This window comes from Amblyomma americanum, chromosome 11 (genome assembly GCF_052857255.1).
Source record: "Amblyomma americanum isolate KBUSLIRL-KWMA chromosome 11, ASM5285725v1, whole genome shotgun sequence".
Classification (NCBI taxonomy): Eukaryota; Metazoa; Arthropoda; class Arachnida; order Ixodida; family Ixodidae; genus Amblyomma; species Amblyomma americanum.
Genome location: NC_135507.1, coordinates 123111289 through 123127306, shown reverse-complemented (window position 1 = coordinate 123127306; position 16018 = coordinate 123111289). Strand labels below are relative to the sequence as shown.

The 16018-nt window shown below is 46.1% G+C and overlaps 1 protein-coding gene across 1 annotated transcript in view; it reads left to right on the top strand.

The window, feature by feature from the left end:
• Nucleotides 1-375: 375 nt before the first annotated feature.
• omd (integrator complex subunit 5 omd) overlaps nt 376-16018 on the top strand; it is a 65923-nt gene continuing 50280 nt past the window's right edge. Inside the window, exons 1-2 of the mRNA XM_077643688.1 lie at nt 376-1507; nt 13943-14139. Coding sequence (XP_077499814.1) covers nt 571-1507; nt 13943-14139 — 1134 coding nt within the window. The 5' untranslated portion in view covers nt 376-570. The remainder of the gene's footprint in view (nt 1508-13942; nt 14140-16018) is intronic.

Below are 16018 nucleotides of genomic sequence, written 5' to 3'. Positions count from 1 at the left end.
GCAAAAAAGAAAGTGTCTTTTTAGATATGTGCTGAGACACGCTTTTTTTCTATAGCAAATTGATATCTTTTTGTTTCTATTCGTGTGCATGTGTGGATCCTCCTCTCTGCTCTTGCCTAATTCACTCGGTTCCTAAGTGAATAAGCAGTTGCAAGTTGCGCATGTTTCGTCTGTCTTCCTCCTGCGTTGTCTGTTTTGAGCATAGCCTTTTTTGAAAACCACGCATTAACTAGCCCCCCAGAGTGTATTGGTAGGGCGGCAATGTACACCGTACTCCTCAGATAATCATGCATGAAGTGAACTGAAACCGAAACTTCACACAGTGGCTTGTGGCTTGCGGAAATAAGTTGTATTGCTGGAGCCGGAGTGCAATCCAAATCCGGATGGGGCTCAACGGCGAGCTGCAAAGCGCACAACGCGCTGAATTTGTGGTCTTGTCTCGAAGTAAATTTCATTTCGCCAAAGAGGGCAGCTTTGGTCCACAGTGCCTACGCGATCATGCACATCTTGTACCCCTTCGCGCAAGCAGATTAGCTGGTGCCAACAAGCGTTCCGGGCGCCGCGCGGGGCATGTCAAGCGCGATGCATTCACACGGCGACAAGGGCGGCGGCACAGCGCCGGACTCGACGATGGCCGTGCTCGGCGACTTGCGTCTCTTCCTGGCGGGCACCTCGGGTTACGATAGCAAAGTACGGGGCCCGGATGCCGCCAAGGCGGCCATCCGGCTCTTGAAGACGCTGCCCGTGGCCCGGGAAGCCGTGCTCGAGTACATGCACAACCTGTTCGACGACGCCGTGAACCGGCACATCATGCGGCTCGACTCCGAGGAGACCGGCGTGCCCGTCGAGGTCGAGGACGAGATGGCCGTCGAGGAGGTGCAGCAGGTGCTGTCGGGCTTCATCGAGAGCAACCTGGGCGCCTGGGCGCCCATCATCTCGAGCTGGTCGCTCGAGCTGCTGGGCCACCTGACGCGCAAGTACGCGGACCGGCGCATCGTGCACTGCTCGTCGAGCCTGCCCGAAGTGCTGCAGATGTGGATGGCGTGTCCGGCGACGCGCACGCTCATCGACCTGACCACGCAGTGCCTTTCGACGCTGATCGACACGAGCCCGGACAGGTGCATCGACACGCTGCTCGAGACGTCGGTGCAGCATTCGCCCCACTTCGACTGGGTGGTGGCGCACATCGGCTCGTGCTTCCCGCACACGGTGATCACGCGGGTGCTCGCCTGCGGACTCAAGGACTTCGTCAGCCACGAGGATGAGCCCGAGGCCGTGCTGCGGCTCGAGAAGAAGGTGCCCAAGCTGGCCTCGGTCGTCGGCATCTTGGGCCACCTGGCGGGGCCACACGCGGCCGACATCCGGCGCGCGCTCGTGGCCCTCATGCAGGAGAGCTTCGCGGCGAGCCCGACGCGCGAGCAGCTGGCCACCATCCCGTTCCTGTTGCAGCTGGCCTCCATGTCCGAGCACCTGCTCACCGCCGTCGTGTCCGAGTTCACCAGAGTCCGTGAGTCCGCACCAAGTGGTGGTGCTCAGGAAATCACCGCTGCGCACAAACGCCAACAGGCAGAAACTAGAACGGCATCGTGCTGTTAGCTGGCGCTTTGTTTCAGTTTCAAAACACCAATAGTCACACCAGCAAGCAGCAGGGCAACATACTCCATTTTGCCCTTTCGTGACTCTAGTTAAAGGGACACTGAGGAGAAATTGAAGCTGGACAAAAGCACCACTCTTTCTGAAAACAAAGCTCTTGTAAGGTAGAAAAGAGCAAGAACTAAAATACAGGTATAGCCGTAACAGGCCAATTTTGTAACTACAAGTGTGATGATGAAATAGAATAGAAAAGACACCACAGATCTCCCAGGCTGAGAAACGTGCATGACGGTTACGGGTTTCATAGCTATTGATGTATATAAGTTTTGTTGTGAAACCACCAGGACACTTTTATCGCACGAAAAAGACGGAAAAAAGTCAACCTGAATATTTGAAGTGAAAGAAAACCTCCAATTGGAAGTGCAGCAAGCGGCCAGCATAGTTTCGACATGTTTTGGTGTGCTTCGCCGCTATGCGTTCTGCATGCCTGCATGATTTTGTTATGCGCCTCAATTTACAAGGGCGGACCAGCAAAGGACCTTGAAGTGCCTCTGTCAGCGCCTCCACGCTAGCAAATGCACCTTTTGGGGTGTTCGCTTCGTCAACATAGCAAGACGCTGGGCTGCATAACCAGCCCTACGAGGACTATTATTACAGAATTTAAATATGCCCGCATGTACCATTCACTGCACATCAGTCGTGATGGTGGCTCAGCGGTGACAGTGACGCTTCTGACTCCTCGGCGCTAGGACTTTCTTGCCAGACCCACCGCCTCAGCCCTCAAACGTATCACACGCTGTGTGGGGTTGAGGTCGCTGAATGCAGGCTCCAGTTCTTAACTGCGACAGCTTCGTTGTCAAAACTGGGATCCATTGTAATGTTGGTGCAAACATAAACGAAATGACGACGGCTGATAAAGGCCTTCAATGTCCGTCCGGCAGTAGTTTTCATTTCGGCAGCTGCTAGGCAGGAGCGCAGCACTCGCTGCTAGCAATCACGGAATTCTCATTTCTATTCCCACCGCTTTTATGTCACTCTTGTCCTCTTTCGTCATCAGAGAGTCCCAAGTTTGAATCGTGACGGCGGGAAAAAGTTTTTCGACTTCGAATCCAAATCTCTTAGCAATAAATGCACCTTTCTCTGCTGGACAAGCGACAACAGAGCCACAAAATGCCGAACTATTGGCATTGATAGCATTGTCCCCAGTGTCCTTTTATGGGTCATTGCAGAATTTGACAGGTCCACACGCCAACACTGACTCTAATGTCACAAATCAGGTTACCGGCTATCCCAATGTCACTGCGCAGTCTTCAAAAACCTGCATCTGTTGCATAATGAGAACCCTAATGCCAAGTTTTCCAAGCCTCCTCCCACTTTTCAAAGACAAAATCACTTTGCTTGAGTGGCTACACTTGCGGAATGGACAACTGGTCTTCTGACACACAGAGTAAATTTGTGATTGCATTTGGCAAAGGCTGCATTAGCCTTCTTGTGGAAAATGCTACATGGAAGCCACCACTGCTATTATTTCTTCAAGCGCCATTGCCAGCTAAGCACACCAACTCCACTCCTGTGTTGAATAAAGGGGCCCTGCATCATGTTTTAATGTATCGTCAGTAATTCCTTATTTAATATTATCTAGAAAAATTTTGGAAGAGCATGAGAATTTAGACAACCCAAACCAAAGTATTTACTTTACAACATCTTGGAGATATAAGTACAGGGCAGACTTTTTGGTTTAAACTAAAAAAAAAAAGTGATAGAATATGTCAAATCTATTTCCAAATTTGATTTCACCTGTAAAAGGGTCAGTGTGCTAGCTGGGTATCTAGAAAATTAAAAAAGTAAGCCTGTGGCCTGGTGAGACTCCGGTACCATTGGATTAACGCTGTTGTGCATTTTGAGGCATTCTTGCGTTCTTGCATGCCTCTGCAGTACAGGATGCACCACACCTTCGATTACCGTCTGCTATTGAAGCTCTGTTAATTCTGCCTCTTGAGTGCCTGGTATTTTAACCCCTTAATGACCCATTAAGTTGGGATACGGGTTTTAAAGTTTTTCTTCTTGTAAGTGTATTTTTTTATGTACATTCTGAATATGCAATTAGAGTTCGAATAGCACAATTAGAATTTGAGTCATAAACAGTTTTGTGATTTTAATTGGGCTGTTCGTTGCAGGCGATTAGACAAAAAACATATGTAGATTATTCGAAATATTTACAGAATTGAATCAGCCAAGATGCACTTTCTGTGGTCATACTGTTTTCACTCTTGCCTCAGTGCAAAATACGAACATTAGTAAAAAAAGATCTATGAACAGAACACACAAAACTGGTTGGCTGGTAATTTAGGAAAGCACTTAGTTAAATTTAATGCATAATCTGAAAGCCAGAAAAAATAGCATCACTGCAGAGCTCTCCTTTTCCTGAATAAATTTATATCAAGGTCATTTCACTCGCCTCAGGCAAACCAGATAGAAATGCCATGAGGCAGAGACTGCATTTGTGAAATCACAAATGGAGATAAAGTGGCTTGAAATCTCTGTGCTCTTATTGAGTCGTGCGAACATCCCTGTAGCTTTGGCTACGCTGATGTGATGCCATCTTAAGAGATGTCAAAAAAAGGAATGCAAAACGTGCTTACAATGGTAGCAAAATGGCGCCGATTGGAGAGCGGTTTTGGAAGTCCGAGTGCTTTAAGCGGAACACAAATTTTGACGCTCACGCTTTGTTTCTAAGCCATGCGATTCTCTAAATATTCTTTTTTTTGTACTTTGGGATTGCTTTGAGCACGGATATTTTACAGAAATATGGTTCGAAGTATATTTAATGCAAAAAACTGTTTTTTCTAAGGATCCACCTTTTCGCAATTTTTTTTCGATCTCAAGTCAGGCAGGCATTCCCCCTTAAAGAAAGGGTGGAGGGAGAGGTGTACTAAAGTGGCTAATTTTTTTTTTGTGGAATGTGGAATGCTTCAATAACATGTTTAAAAGACAAAAACATCTGTGGAAACATTTTATGGCAGAGAATAATGTGTCTCATTAGAACCTCCTTTGTCTTCAGACTCATTGTTGTTTAGTCTCTCCATATCTTCTTCCTTTCAAGAATAAAACTTGAAGTTGACATCGTTATCACTGGCGCTATGATCATCCTGAAGGAACACCTTTCCACACTATAATGCTGCACGGATGATGCTATGTTTGCTTGAAAGTGCGGGAAAATCTGATGGTAACAGGGTAAGCCTCAACACACAAGGAATGCCTCTACCATTTAGTGTGAAAACTCTCACTGTATAAAAGTGCTGGTGCTGTCATCCATGTTTTAAATGAAAAACATTATTTGATGTGCACAACTTGCCCAAACCCAGTTAAAAACCAGTGAAACACCCATGGCAGGTGAGCGTGTCATAAGGAAAAAGTGGCGATCGCTCATGACCCCTTAAGGTATTAAATGGGTTCCGCCACTGCATGTTAGGACAGTGACACAAAACCATGCAGAACTTTCCCGGAAAAGTGTCATGTTCTGGCTGCTACAATGATTGTCACGGATCTTCCCGGAGAACACTCAGACCGAAAGAATGGACTAGGCGATAAATGTACCCACATAGACGCACATTTAATACACCCTACGTGACACAAACACTAGCACATGAAACTAACTAACAAAACTAACACAAAACACAAAAGCTATCAATACACACGACCCGGGAACACTGCTACTAGCGTCTACTACTGGCGTCCTACTGTTAGCTGTCGGCATTCGTGCTCACGGTTGATTCGGTGCAGATGCGGCGTTGCATAGGTCCAGTAGCCAGCATCCAGGTGGCGTTCGACATGCTCGGGCGGGCGTTGTTGGCTGCGTCATACAAGCTCCCGGTCCAAGCGCCCGTGGAGGTGATGCCGGTGATGTTGGCGTTGTGGGCACCACCCGGATGGGTGGCAACTGCACTGAAGACATCCCTGGCCGTAGCAGGTGGTAGTGTCCTCTGTTGACTCCCCGGCACGGGCTCACAAATGACAGGAAGTCCACTGTGCGAAGCCGTAGAACTCCAGCTCACCGGAGCAGTAGCTGGCGTTGCCCTCTTCCAACCGAAGCGTTCCTGATCTGCCGGCGCCTCCCCCCCCCCCCCCCCCTCCCCCCATGCCTCGCTTTCCCTGGCGCTTTTATAGCCTTGGCGTTAGTCCAAGTAATCCTTGTCGTCGTCCTCTTCTTCGTCTCTTCTCCACCAGTCACCTCTTTTCACCTCACTGAATACTTCTTGTTCATCTTCTTTATTCTTTGGTTATTCCACGTCATCCTTATATCGCCATCCTTGTCGTCTTCTTCAAACCTCTTTCATTCATACTTTTATTTCAGACTCCTTATTATATACGACAATGATTCAGCGGCAGTTTTATTGGTGCCAGCAGCATACAGACATTGTGGTGACCCACTTATTCACTCAACTTAGCCCAACGATAACATTTTTGTCCGACAGCTCCATCATTTAAATTCGGAAATCTTCTTGTTCTTTTAATGGCAACATCATTTCCCTTTACAATCACAGCTCTTAGTATGGCCACTTGTGCATTAATTACTGCTAAATTGACTGCCCATGCTGACAAAAAGACATACATAAACTTAATGCGACTTTACTGCACAGGAATACCTCAGTATATTATTGAAAATAAAACGATATTCACTAGTAGAAAATAATATTCACTGGAAAAAAAATAAAACTGAAACTGTGTTCTGAAATAAACTTTAGTTCACCATACTTGAAAAAAAGTTACTGGGGGAACTTAATGAACCTACGTGCAAGTAATGCAAAACAATTGCAGTTCTATTCCAGTCCTATTTCAATCCTCTTCAAATTCTCTTTTAATTATCTCCTATTCTTTTGTAGTTGGTGCAGTTGTATATACTAGCACTGACTATTGCTGGTTAACATTTCTTATTTTCCCACCTTTCATGACATAACTGTTTTGACAGTCGCGTGTTCTGCAACGCCTTTTTTTGGCGATGCCAGGTATTCGTGTCGATAAGCCACCTAATGCTTTTGCATTAATGAAAACTGAGAACTCCAGCGCCTAGATATAAGGAATATTTGAAGTTGTTTGCCCTAGACTTGCATTTGGGATAGAGGTCTGCTTGCCCTGCAGCAGTACTAGTTACCAACCCAGTATTGGGAAAACTTTAGGAGACACTTAATTGCATTACGTGTTGAGAGTGCGATGGCATTGAAGTCCGCCCGGTCTGCTTCTCCTCCTCCGTCATTGCTACTCGGCGCATACACTGAGCCCGTGCAGCTGCCCATGCTCCATCTTCAGTGACATACTTGCGTGGTCGCCCTTCGCTTGCCCATTATGGTCGACATGCGGCGTTGATTCTGGCCCCATTTCAAGCTGCAACGCTTTGCAGTCTAGACATGTCTGCACACAACCAGGTGCACCTGCCAACTGACACCGAGCCTGCCACCGTGCTTGGCCATGTCACATGGTCTCATGATGTCACATACCCCTCAAACCAATCAGCATTCGGCCATGTCATATGGCCCGGTGGTGTCATCACTGTCTCAGCTAATCAGCGAATTTTATGGACCAACCACATTGTTTGTTTCATGATGAGGCTTGTAATGCTGTTGCATTAATAACAGCCACAAGGTGGCCAGGATGGAGGCTCATCATGGCACCATCCTGTGCCATGATGTCTCCTGTGCCTTCTGAGAACGCAGCTCTTGAAGCAAACATGGGAGTGACAGGTTGCAGGTTAAGACATATCGCAGACACCTTGCGATAGTGCATTGACGTCATATTGGCCTGAAGGAACACAGCCATAATGAAGGAGTCTGTGATTCTAAGTATCTACGAGAACTTTTGACCATTTCCTTGACAGGTGTCTCAAGGAGCCTTTCAAGCACACAGAACTTTTTGTTGAGACAACTTCTTCAGATCAATTCTCTTTTCTAATGCTTAGCTGAGCACATTATGTCATCCTGTCAGTTTTAAAAAGTGAGCCCTTTGTGGTGGCATTATAATCCTTCCAATTCCAGGTAGAAATATGAAATCATTCCAATCGATTGCCTCTAAATGTTTAATTGGCTATATAATAATCATTAACAGAGAATACCTAAATAACTGCAATTTTCTGGTGACATTGCCTTGCTGAATCACTCAGGAGATGAACTGCAAACCATGATCAGTGAGTTAGACAGGCGAGCAGAATGGCGGGTCTAAAAATGAACATGCAGAAAACCACAGTAATGTTCAACAGTAATGTTTAGCAAGGGAACAGCAGTTCACAATTGGAGCGAGGTGCTGGAAGTGGTAAAGAAATACTTAGGGCAGGTGGTCACTGCAGATCTGGAGCATGAGAGGGAAATAACTAGAATAAGAAGGAGGTGGAGTGCATATAGCAGATTCTCTCAGATCATTAGTGACAGTTTACCAGTATCCCTCAAGAGAAAAGTGTACAACAGCTGTATCTTACTGGCACTCACCTATGGCGCAGAAACGTAGAGGCTAATGAAAAGGGTTCAGCTTAAGTTAAGGACAGCGGAAAGAAGGCCATGGAAAGAAAAATGATAGGTGTGAGACCGGAAGCGGGCAGAGTGGGTGAGGGAACAAACGCGGGTTAATGAGATCCTAGTCGAAATCAAGTGGAAGAAATGGGCTTGGGCAGGGCATGTAATGCGATGGTTCTTAAGGGTAACGGAGTGGATTCCAAAAGAAGTCAAGCGTTGTAGGCGGCGGCAGAAAGATGGTCGGATGAGATTAATACCCCTGTCACACGGGCACTCTAAAGGCTCTTTGAACTAATGCTCCTTTACGCTCCCAAAGGAGCACTACTTCAAGGGAATTCGTCCGTGCTACACGGTCGCAGAACGACCTTCGCAAGAAGTTGTTAGCGCCCTCATCGGCGAAAAGCGTTAATAAAATTGCAAATCCCACTACACATGTAAATAGAGAAATGTAACATTTTTTTTGGTAAATTAGTTTTACAACCGTATTATGTTAAAGCAACAAACAACAAACAACATGACCAACATGGCGGCATATTTACCGTGGCTACCGTGACGCTCGTATATCTGGAACGAGAGTATGGCGTGGTGAGACTGCCACGAAACAAATGATCTTATATTTTAAAACACCGCTAATCTTATGAAGTGAATTTATAAAATGAAAATTGAACGTTTCTTTTCTCAATTTATTTATGCTGTTAACTCGCTGGGAGAGAGAGTACTCCCTTGAAGCCTCAAAGGACGAACTCGAGCTGCCTTGTTTCGAAGCTCCTTTGAGCTAGGTGTCCTTTGGCGCGTCCGTGTGGCAGCGCGCGTTTGTCCTTAGAGTAATTGAGCGTTAGTTCAAAGTACCTTTACAGTGTCCGTGTTACAGGGGTATAAGAAGTTTTCGGGGATACGGTGGGCGCAGCTGGCAAAGGAGAGAGTTACTTCGAGAAACATGGGAGAGGCCTTTGCCCAGCTGTGGGTGTAGTCAGGCTGTTGATGTACTAGACGGTGATGATGATCTGCAGTGTAATGTAGCTAGTTTAAAACTATTTATTCAATTTTCATGGCAATAAATGAGTCTCTGGTACTAGATAAATGTGAGCATGGCCATAAAGGGCCGTTGAATCAATTTCTGACGAGAATAAAAATTTGATGGAGTGGCATTCAGCGTCCTTTTCCATTTGATGTTACAGAGGTTCCAGTTTATGTGAGTGAGCACAGTTTTGTGAGGCAGCACGACTAAGATGTCAAAAAAAAAGTTTTGATGACCGCGATTTGATTTTGATGACGCAAGGGCAACTTTGCCAAAGAGCTGCCTTGTTTGCAAACATGGTTGGTTTTACAGTGTTATATTATTACATTATAGTTATTACATTATACCATCTGTTATTCTGCTCATTTGTATTCTTCCATTGTATTATGTTATGTCGACGCTGCCTTGTGGTGGTTTTCTGGGCCATGTCAAGCTGTGATTTACACCTTTAGTCCTGAAACCCACCCAGATCACTGGTCAAATAAAGTTGCATTGAATTGAATTACTCGACATGAGGGTTGAATACATATTTTCTTAAGCATTTCACCCCAGAGAAGCCGAGCACCAGGCAAGGGGAAAGCTTGTACCCATTTGGAAAACTGGTGGGTGCCTAGTAGCAGTGGTGATCAAACCACATGCAGGGTGTGTCAGAAGTTCCCAGGCCACAGGGTGCATTCTTAACCCATGTTATGGGGCATTTATGGCATCCCTGAACCTCAAAATTACTGTAGTGGTAGAGGAGAAGCATCATTCTCACCTCTGAGAACCTTAGTTGCTTTGTAGGTGTCGTTAGTGCCTCTTAACTGTGAACTTTTAATGCTCCCTTTACCTGCCACGTAAAAGATAGGCGGTAAACTTCACTTTAATGAAAAGGAAAAAAAAATTACAGTCGATTTGCGTAGTTAGGTCAAGTGCGAATTAGGTGCGCTAGCAGTGTATGGCCATTGTTTTGCATTGTTTATCTTGGGGGCCGTCACCGCTTGATGCATCAAGGAATAAGCCAATTACAGCAGGGCAGTGCCCCAAGGGCATTTATTTGCGCAGCGAGGGGCCGTCTGCTAAATTTTTGTAAAAAAACTTAAGAAATATGCGGCAATGAAAATAACTATTATTTTATTTTGCCCAAACATTGTGTTTAAAGTTGGAAAATATTAAGTAAAACAAAAAGCATTCGAAGTTGTGCTATTAAATTTGCTTGTCGGTAACTTTTGCTTCCGCGGAGATGCACTGACAGCGCTAAAACGTCAAGCCGTTTCACACGAAAGCAGCCTATTCAACACCGTGTTTATTGTTTGTTATGCGGCGTCTGAAATCAAGCTACTGTGCGGTTGACCTAAGTGCGCAGAAAAATTTGAACAAATGCAGTGAAGGCTACGTGCCTACCGAGCGAACTTGCAAGAAACGCTTGGTACGAAATCGACGAAGACAACTTATTGAAGTCTGTGTTTTCCGCCTCTTTCGATCGATCACAAAAATGCCAAAAAGGTGAGGTGTTGCAGTATGGGATGTGTGGTTATCTGTTTCTTTTCCCTTGGGAAACTGAAGACGACCACGAAGTGCGATTTGCTGGGAAAAATGAAGTGCTTTGCCAGCATAAGCATGTTTTATTTATATGTAGCTGTGGCACAGAGGTGACCGCGGGAACCCACCCCTTCTGCGCGCTAAGTTAGCAGATTGCTTCCAACACCTGCCGCACGCATTTGCTTACCATCGGTTGTGCAATGCCGACGTGTGCCTCGTTACCAACGACAGCTTGAAAGCCGCCGGTAGCAAAGAACCGCAGTGCACATAGCACCTGCGGCCGCACCGACAGGCCGCTCGCACGCAAACCTCCCAGTTCATCGGCGACTTCGTCGCATAGTCACTCCACAGTCTGCTTCTCCAGTCGAAAAAGGTGTCGGAATAGCTCGTCAGGCAAGTCAAACACGTCTTCATGTGCCCTCCTTCGCCGTTACTCGCGCCAGCGCAGCCGCCTCAGTCGTGTGGCCGCGTACACCACCGCCATTTTCTGTCAAAAACAAAACAGTCAAATTGACTGCCTCGAGGATGTCACAAAAAACTGTCAGTTAGCACCTGCATAATTAGGTGTAAAACGTCACCACTTCTGCCACATCCGTGACGTAATCTGCAGCCACCCATGACGCAAAAAAGCAAAATGGCCGCCGGCCACGACCGACCAATAGGGGCGAGGCTAATTGACACCCTTTTGACCAGTTTTTGACAACTTTGCTAATTGACAGTTTTGTAATACGGCCCCTGGTTATGTTTTGTTGTGCATGATATTGCTGTGTATTTAAATTGGTATATCAAGTGTATTCTGTTGTGTTCTGCCTGTCTGCATGGCATGGATGAGACACAATAGACTCATGGCAGAATGTTTATTGCAGTTGTTCTATGCCTGTATATCCGTCATGGTTGCAGTTAACGGTTACAAAAACTGTCTTGTCGTCATTTGGAGAGAGAGACATGCAGGCACGCGCACTATCACACACACACACACACACCCACACAAAAGCCGCCGCGGTGGCTCGGTGGTTATGGCACTCGGCTGCTGACCTGAAGGACGCGGGTTCGATCCCGGCTGCATCAATCAAATTTCAATGGAGGCGGAATTCAAGAGGGCCATGTACTGTGCGATGTCAGTGCACGTTAAAGAACCCCAGGTGGTCGAAACTTCCGGAGCCCTTCACTACGCCGTCCCTCATAGCCCGAGTCGGTTTTGGACGTTAAACCCCATAAACCATAAACACACACACACACACACACACACACACACACACACACACACACACACACACACACACACACACACACACACACACTCTCTTGAACTAAGGATTTAAAAAAAGCTGGGTGAAACCAACAACATATTGTTTCCCGTCGTGTGGCGCTCAAGGTATTTTTAATCTGCTTGATTAGTTAATTAGCTGCACTTAATTATGGAAATTTTATACTGTTACCTTTAAGGTCATGAGAATTTTGTTAAGTTTTAGATGGAGTTAAGATTTATAGCAACATCCCTAATGCCTAAAGAAAGCCCGCGAAATGTTAAAAAAAAAAAAACACGTGACTACGCTCATGCACTACAATGTTGCGGCGCTTCCAACCATATTTTGAACGCACTAAACATGCACACTGACTGTGCCCAAGTAAGTGGCTGCTGCTCAGATGACATACTGCAACATGATAAAAAATTAAAAAAAAACTGAGGCGACCTGAAAAACCCGACTTCACTGCCTTTCCTTTTTCTTTGGTTTTGTCTGTGCCTAGGCTCACTAGAAGCTCCGTCTGAACTGGCTGTTGATGACCTGCTTATCACTTATTGCAGATATTGTCGTGCACTTTCTATGTTCAGGAATATTGTGCTGACGCACTTTCAAGGCTATGCTAAGAGCGGCTTCGGCTGCTCGCTTCGAAAATGTGAGCACACACGTTCCGTTCACTCAAGGCGTGCTTGGCAGCACTATAATGTGGTAGCGCAAAAGCGCTATCATGTGGCTTTTTGCATATTTAGCGGGCTTTCTTTAAATGCCAGAAAAAAGGACCACTGTGGAGTTCGCTGACCATTCCGCGAACTCGTTGGTCTTGTGTTTGCAAGGAAGGCCGCTCCAGTGGGGTCGGAAGTCTCCAACAAAGGTGCCCGTCCCGTCCCTGCCTCCCCTTCGTGCGGCGGACGTCCTCGTTTACGCCGCGCCGTCACGGGGATGACCCGCCGGGAAAAACGCTAACCATGTACAGCTGTCGACATGTGATTGTTAAGGGGTTGACGAGGTTTCGGGGGCGCACGAGATACGGCTGAGTATTAGCCGAGTGACCGGAAACCCACTATTCCCGTAACGACTGTGTTCGTCTCGTGCCGTGTATTCAGTAAACACTTTAGGAATCGTTTTGTCGCGTGTGCGAAAGAAAGTGGTAAAGGCTGGGCCGTGGGTGCCGTGGGAGAGGGTGGTCGCGTTTGTGCTGTTTGTCTATTTGATTGCAACCTCTCCTTTCCCAAATGTTTAATCAGCACTCTTTCCCCAATCTGTGATTAGCTGGCGGAAATCCTTATTTTCCTTTCCCTAACCACTGATTGGCGAGATGGGTCGTTTGTTATCTTATTGGTTGCTGTCCCCGCTAAGGGCGGAGACAGAGGGTTTAAAACCAAGCGCTCTGGGTTGAGCGGGGGCTGAATTCGTCTGATCCACGATTTAGTCATGTAAATAGTTTTCTCCTTGCTTTGTTTCTTCTCGTTTTTTTACCTATGTTGTAAATAAATAGTTAACCTTCTCCTTTCCTTGAGTAATGTGAATGTTTGCGAGTAGAACCACCGGGTCATCAAGAAACCCCGATTTCATCATCAAGTAGTTTCCTCTCATCGCCACCGGAAGGGGAAACACAACTACCACGTAGAAGATGTGCTGCTACAAAGAACTGGATCAGTTGTTTCGTAACCCCCTCTACAACTTAAAGAAACCTATATGACCCTAAAGTGACTATTAAATTTGTTTCACAAATAACCTAAGCTAATTAACTAATTAAGCAGAGTTTTTAAAAAATACTCTCAGGAGCATCACGTGATGGGAAACAATGTTGCTGGATTCATCCAGCTCCGATGCACTACTTTCTTTTAATCCTTGGTTAAACTTACGTGAAACACCCTGTATAATATGTCGCTTGCCAGAAGGGCGAGAAGAACAAATGGCTTTCCCAAGCATGTGGGTTTGAGCGCAAGCACACTGAAAGTTATCTCTAAGAGTTATATTGGGATTGCTCATGGCGTAATTGGTGACTTGCTGGCTGATCCCCGATTGGATCTCTTCCATGTGTGTGTGTGAACCCCCTCCCATAGTGTCAGCGGACACTCTCAACAAACTGTCGACGCTGATGGCCAAGTGGGAGTCGGCCAAGATCCCGGGCACTCGAGACCTGCTCAGCCTGACGGTCATCTTGATCGTCCAAAGCGGCTCAGGCGACCTGCGCTTCCTCAGCCAGATCCTGGACATTGCGTCTGGAGAGAGCGAGTTCTCGCCCGCACTTTTGCCAGCGGTAAGTGAGGCTGTGCACTTGCACCAGAATCTCTGCGAAATGGATCTTGGAATTTTAAGAGCTTTTCAAGGTTTGCACATTTTAACGAGCCTTTTGTTGTGTGTGCACCTCTCCTCTTGTGGTCATTTGTCCCAAATTTAATAGCTTTGTAGGATTCCATTCATCTGCAAGTAATTAGAGTTGGTGATATTATGATTCAATATAAAGGGGCTCCAAAACACCTTGTGAGGAGACTACATAAACCCTCTCAATCACAGCGTTCTGTCGTCATGAACACTTCAGCCAAATAATACACTTCTGCATGCTGTAGAAAACTCACAGTCACGTGCGAAAGTTGGCAAGCCCTTTCTGGTGACTTTCCTTGCTCGCGCCTTCCTCCAGCTCATGCTGCTGTGCGTATTTCTGTTCATGGATGAATATTAGTTAAATTGTTTTTGGTGTCACTCAGCTACCATGCGCGGCCAGTGAGCTGTGCGTCGCTGCGGCTGGTCATGAAGCTCCACCCCCCCCCCCCCCCCCCCCTCTTAGAATATTTCCTATTCCAGAGCGGGTCGCGCCAACCATTGAGCTTGCAAAAAGTGACGAGGGGGGGGAATAGGCGCGAGCACACTAACATTCAAATTTGACTACACTCAGCCTCTACAAAAAGCGTTTGAAAAATTCTTGCTGGAGGATACTTGTGAAGCAGCGTCCTTCAACATCCCATGAATACCGCACCTTTTTTGAAAGTCCTTTCCTAGAGCCTCTTTAAAGCCATGTTACAAACTCTACCCATTCATTGGTGGCTGCTTTGCTCTTGCCAAACAACAAAAAGAGGTCTTTAATGCTTGTTTCTAGTAATTTTAAGAATTTCACAATGAGGTCTATTGCTTACCGGCACCAGTTCAGCCATTCAACACATGCACAAGAGCTGACTAGGGTGCAGGACTTCAGGTTTTGCTCTGTAAATGCCTGCAAATGATTAAGTGCTTCTGTCTTGTTGATTTTGACGAAATCCTTCCACCGTGCGCATATTTTCGAGGGGAGTCCCCTCCTTTTTTCCTCTTCTGTTTGCGGAGAGGGGTTGAAAACAACTCGTGGGTTGCATGGCAGCAGCAAAGCCAGTTTTATTGGTCGACATGTGAAATATGCAGGTGCTTCACCCATGCCTCGACCCTTATTTTGTGACCTCGCAATGGACATAGCACAAAGGTGAAAAGAATACATTTCAGCATTTAAAAGTGTAGGCTGCTTCTTAACTGAGGAGTGTTTGTACGTGATGGACTCTCCTGTTGTGATTTTCAGATCATGTCCTGATTTTGAAAAGTGTCCCAATAATAGGGCTAGCTGTCGTTAGACATTTACCAAGCTATTTGCTAAGAATTCATCTTGACCTTCTTGTCCCATATTGTTTCTAATTTGCGTTCAGTTTCGCAGAAAAGTACAGATTGCCCCATCGTCCAGACCTCCTTTGAAGTGCTCAGTTTTTTTTATGAATATGGGAGTTAATTGGCCATTGACTTCCACTGCTCCATTTCGTTGTTAATGAACTTGTGTCTCTGCTAAAGGGATCTTTTGTCAGCCTGCAATCCTGAGTGTCAGCTTTATGGAGAAAACTGAGTTGCCAGAGTTGTGTGTGCAAAACTTCTGAAATTTATTGGTTAGACATGCTAGTAGCACAAAAAAGAATACTAGCAGAACAAAAATAGTCTGCTGCACTGAGCCTGAAGTTGATTACAAGAAAATTAAAATATACTAAACGTTGCACATGCTCTTAGCTGCCATTCTTGTGATTTTCAGCTGCGGAGCTAATACACCGCACTTTCTGTCTCCTTTCAATTTTAAAGATTATGATGGCTGTGCCACTAGAGAGAGCAGTCACATGAGGACATGAAGCGGA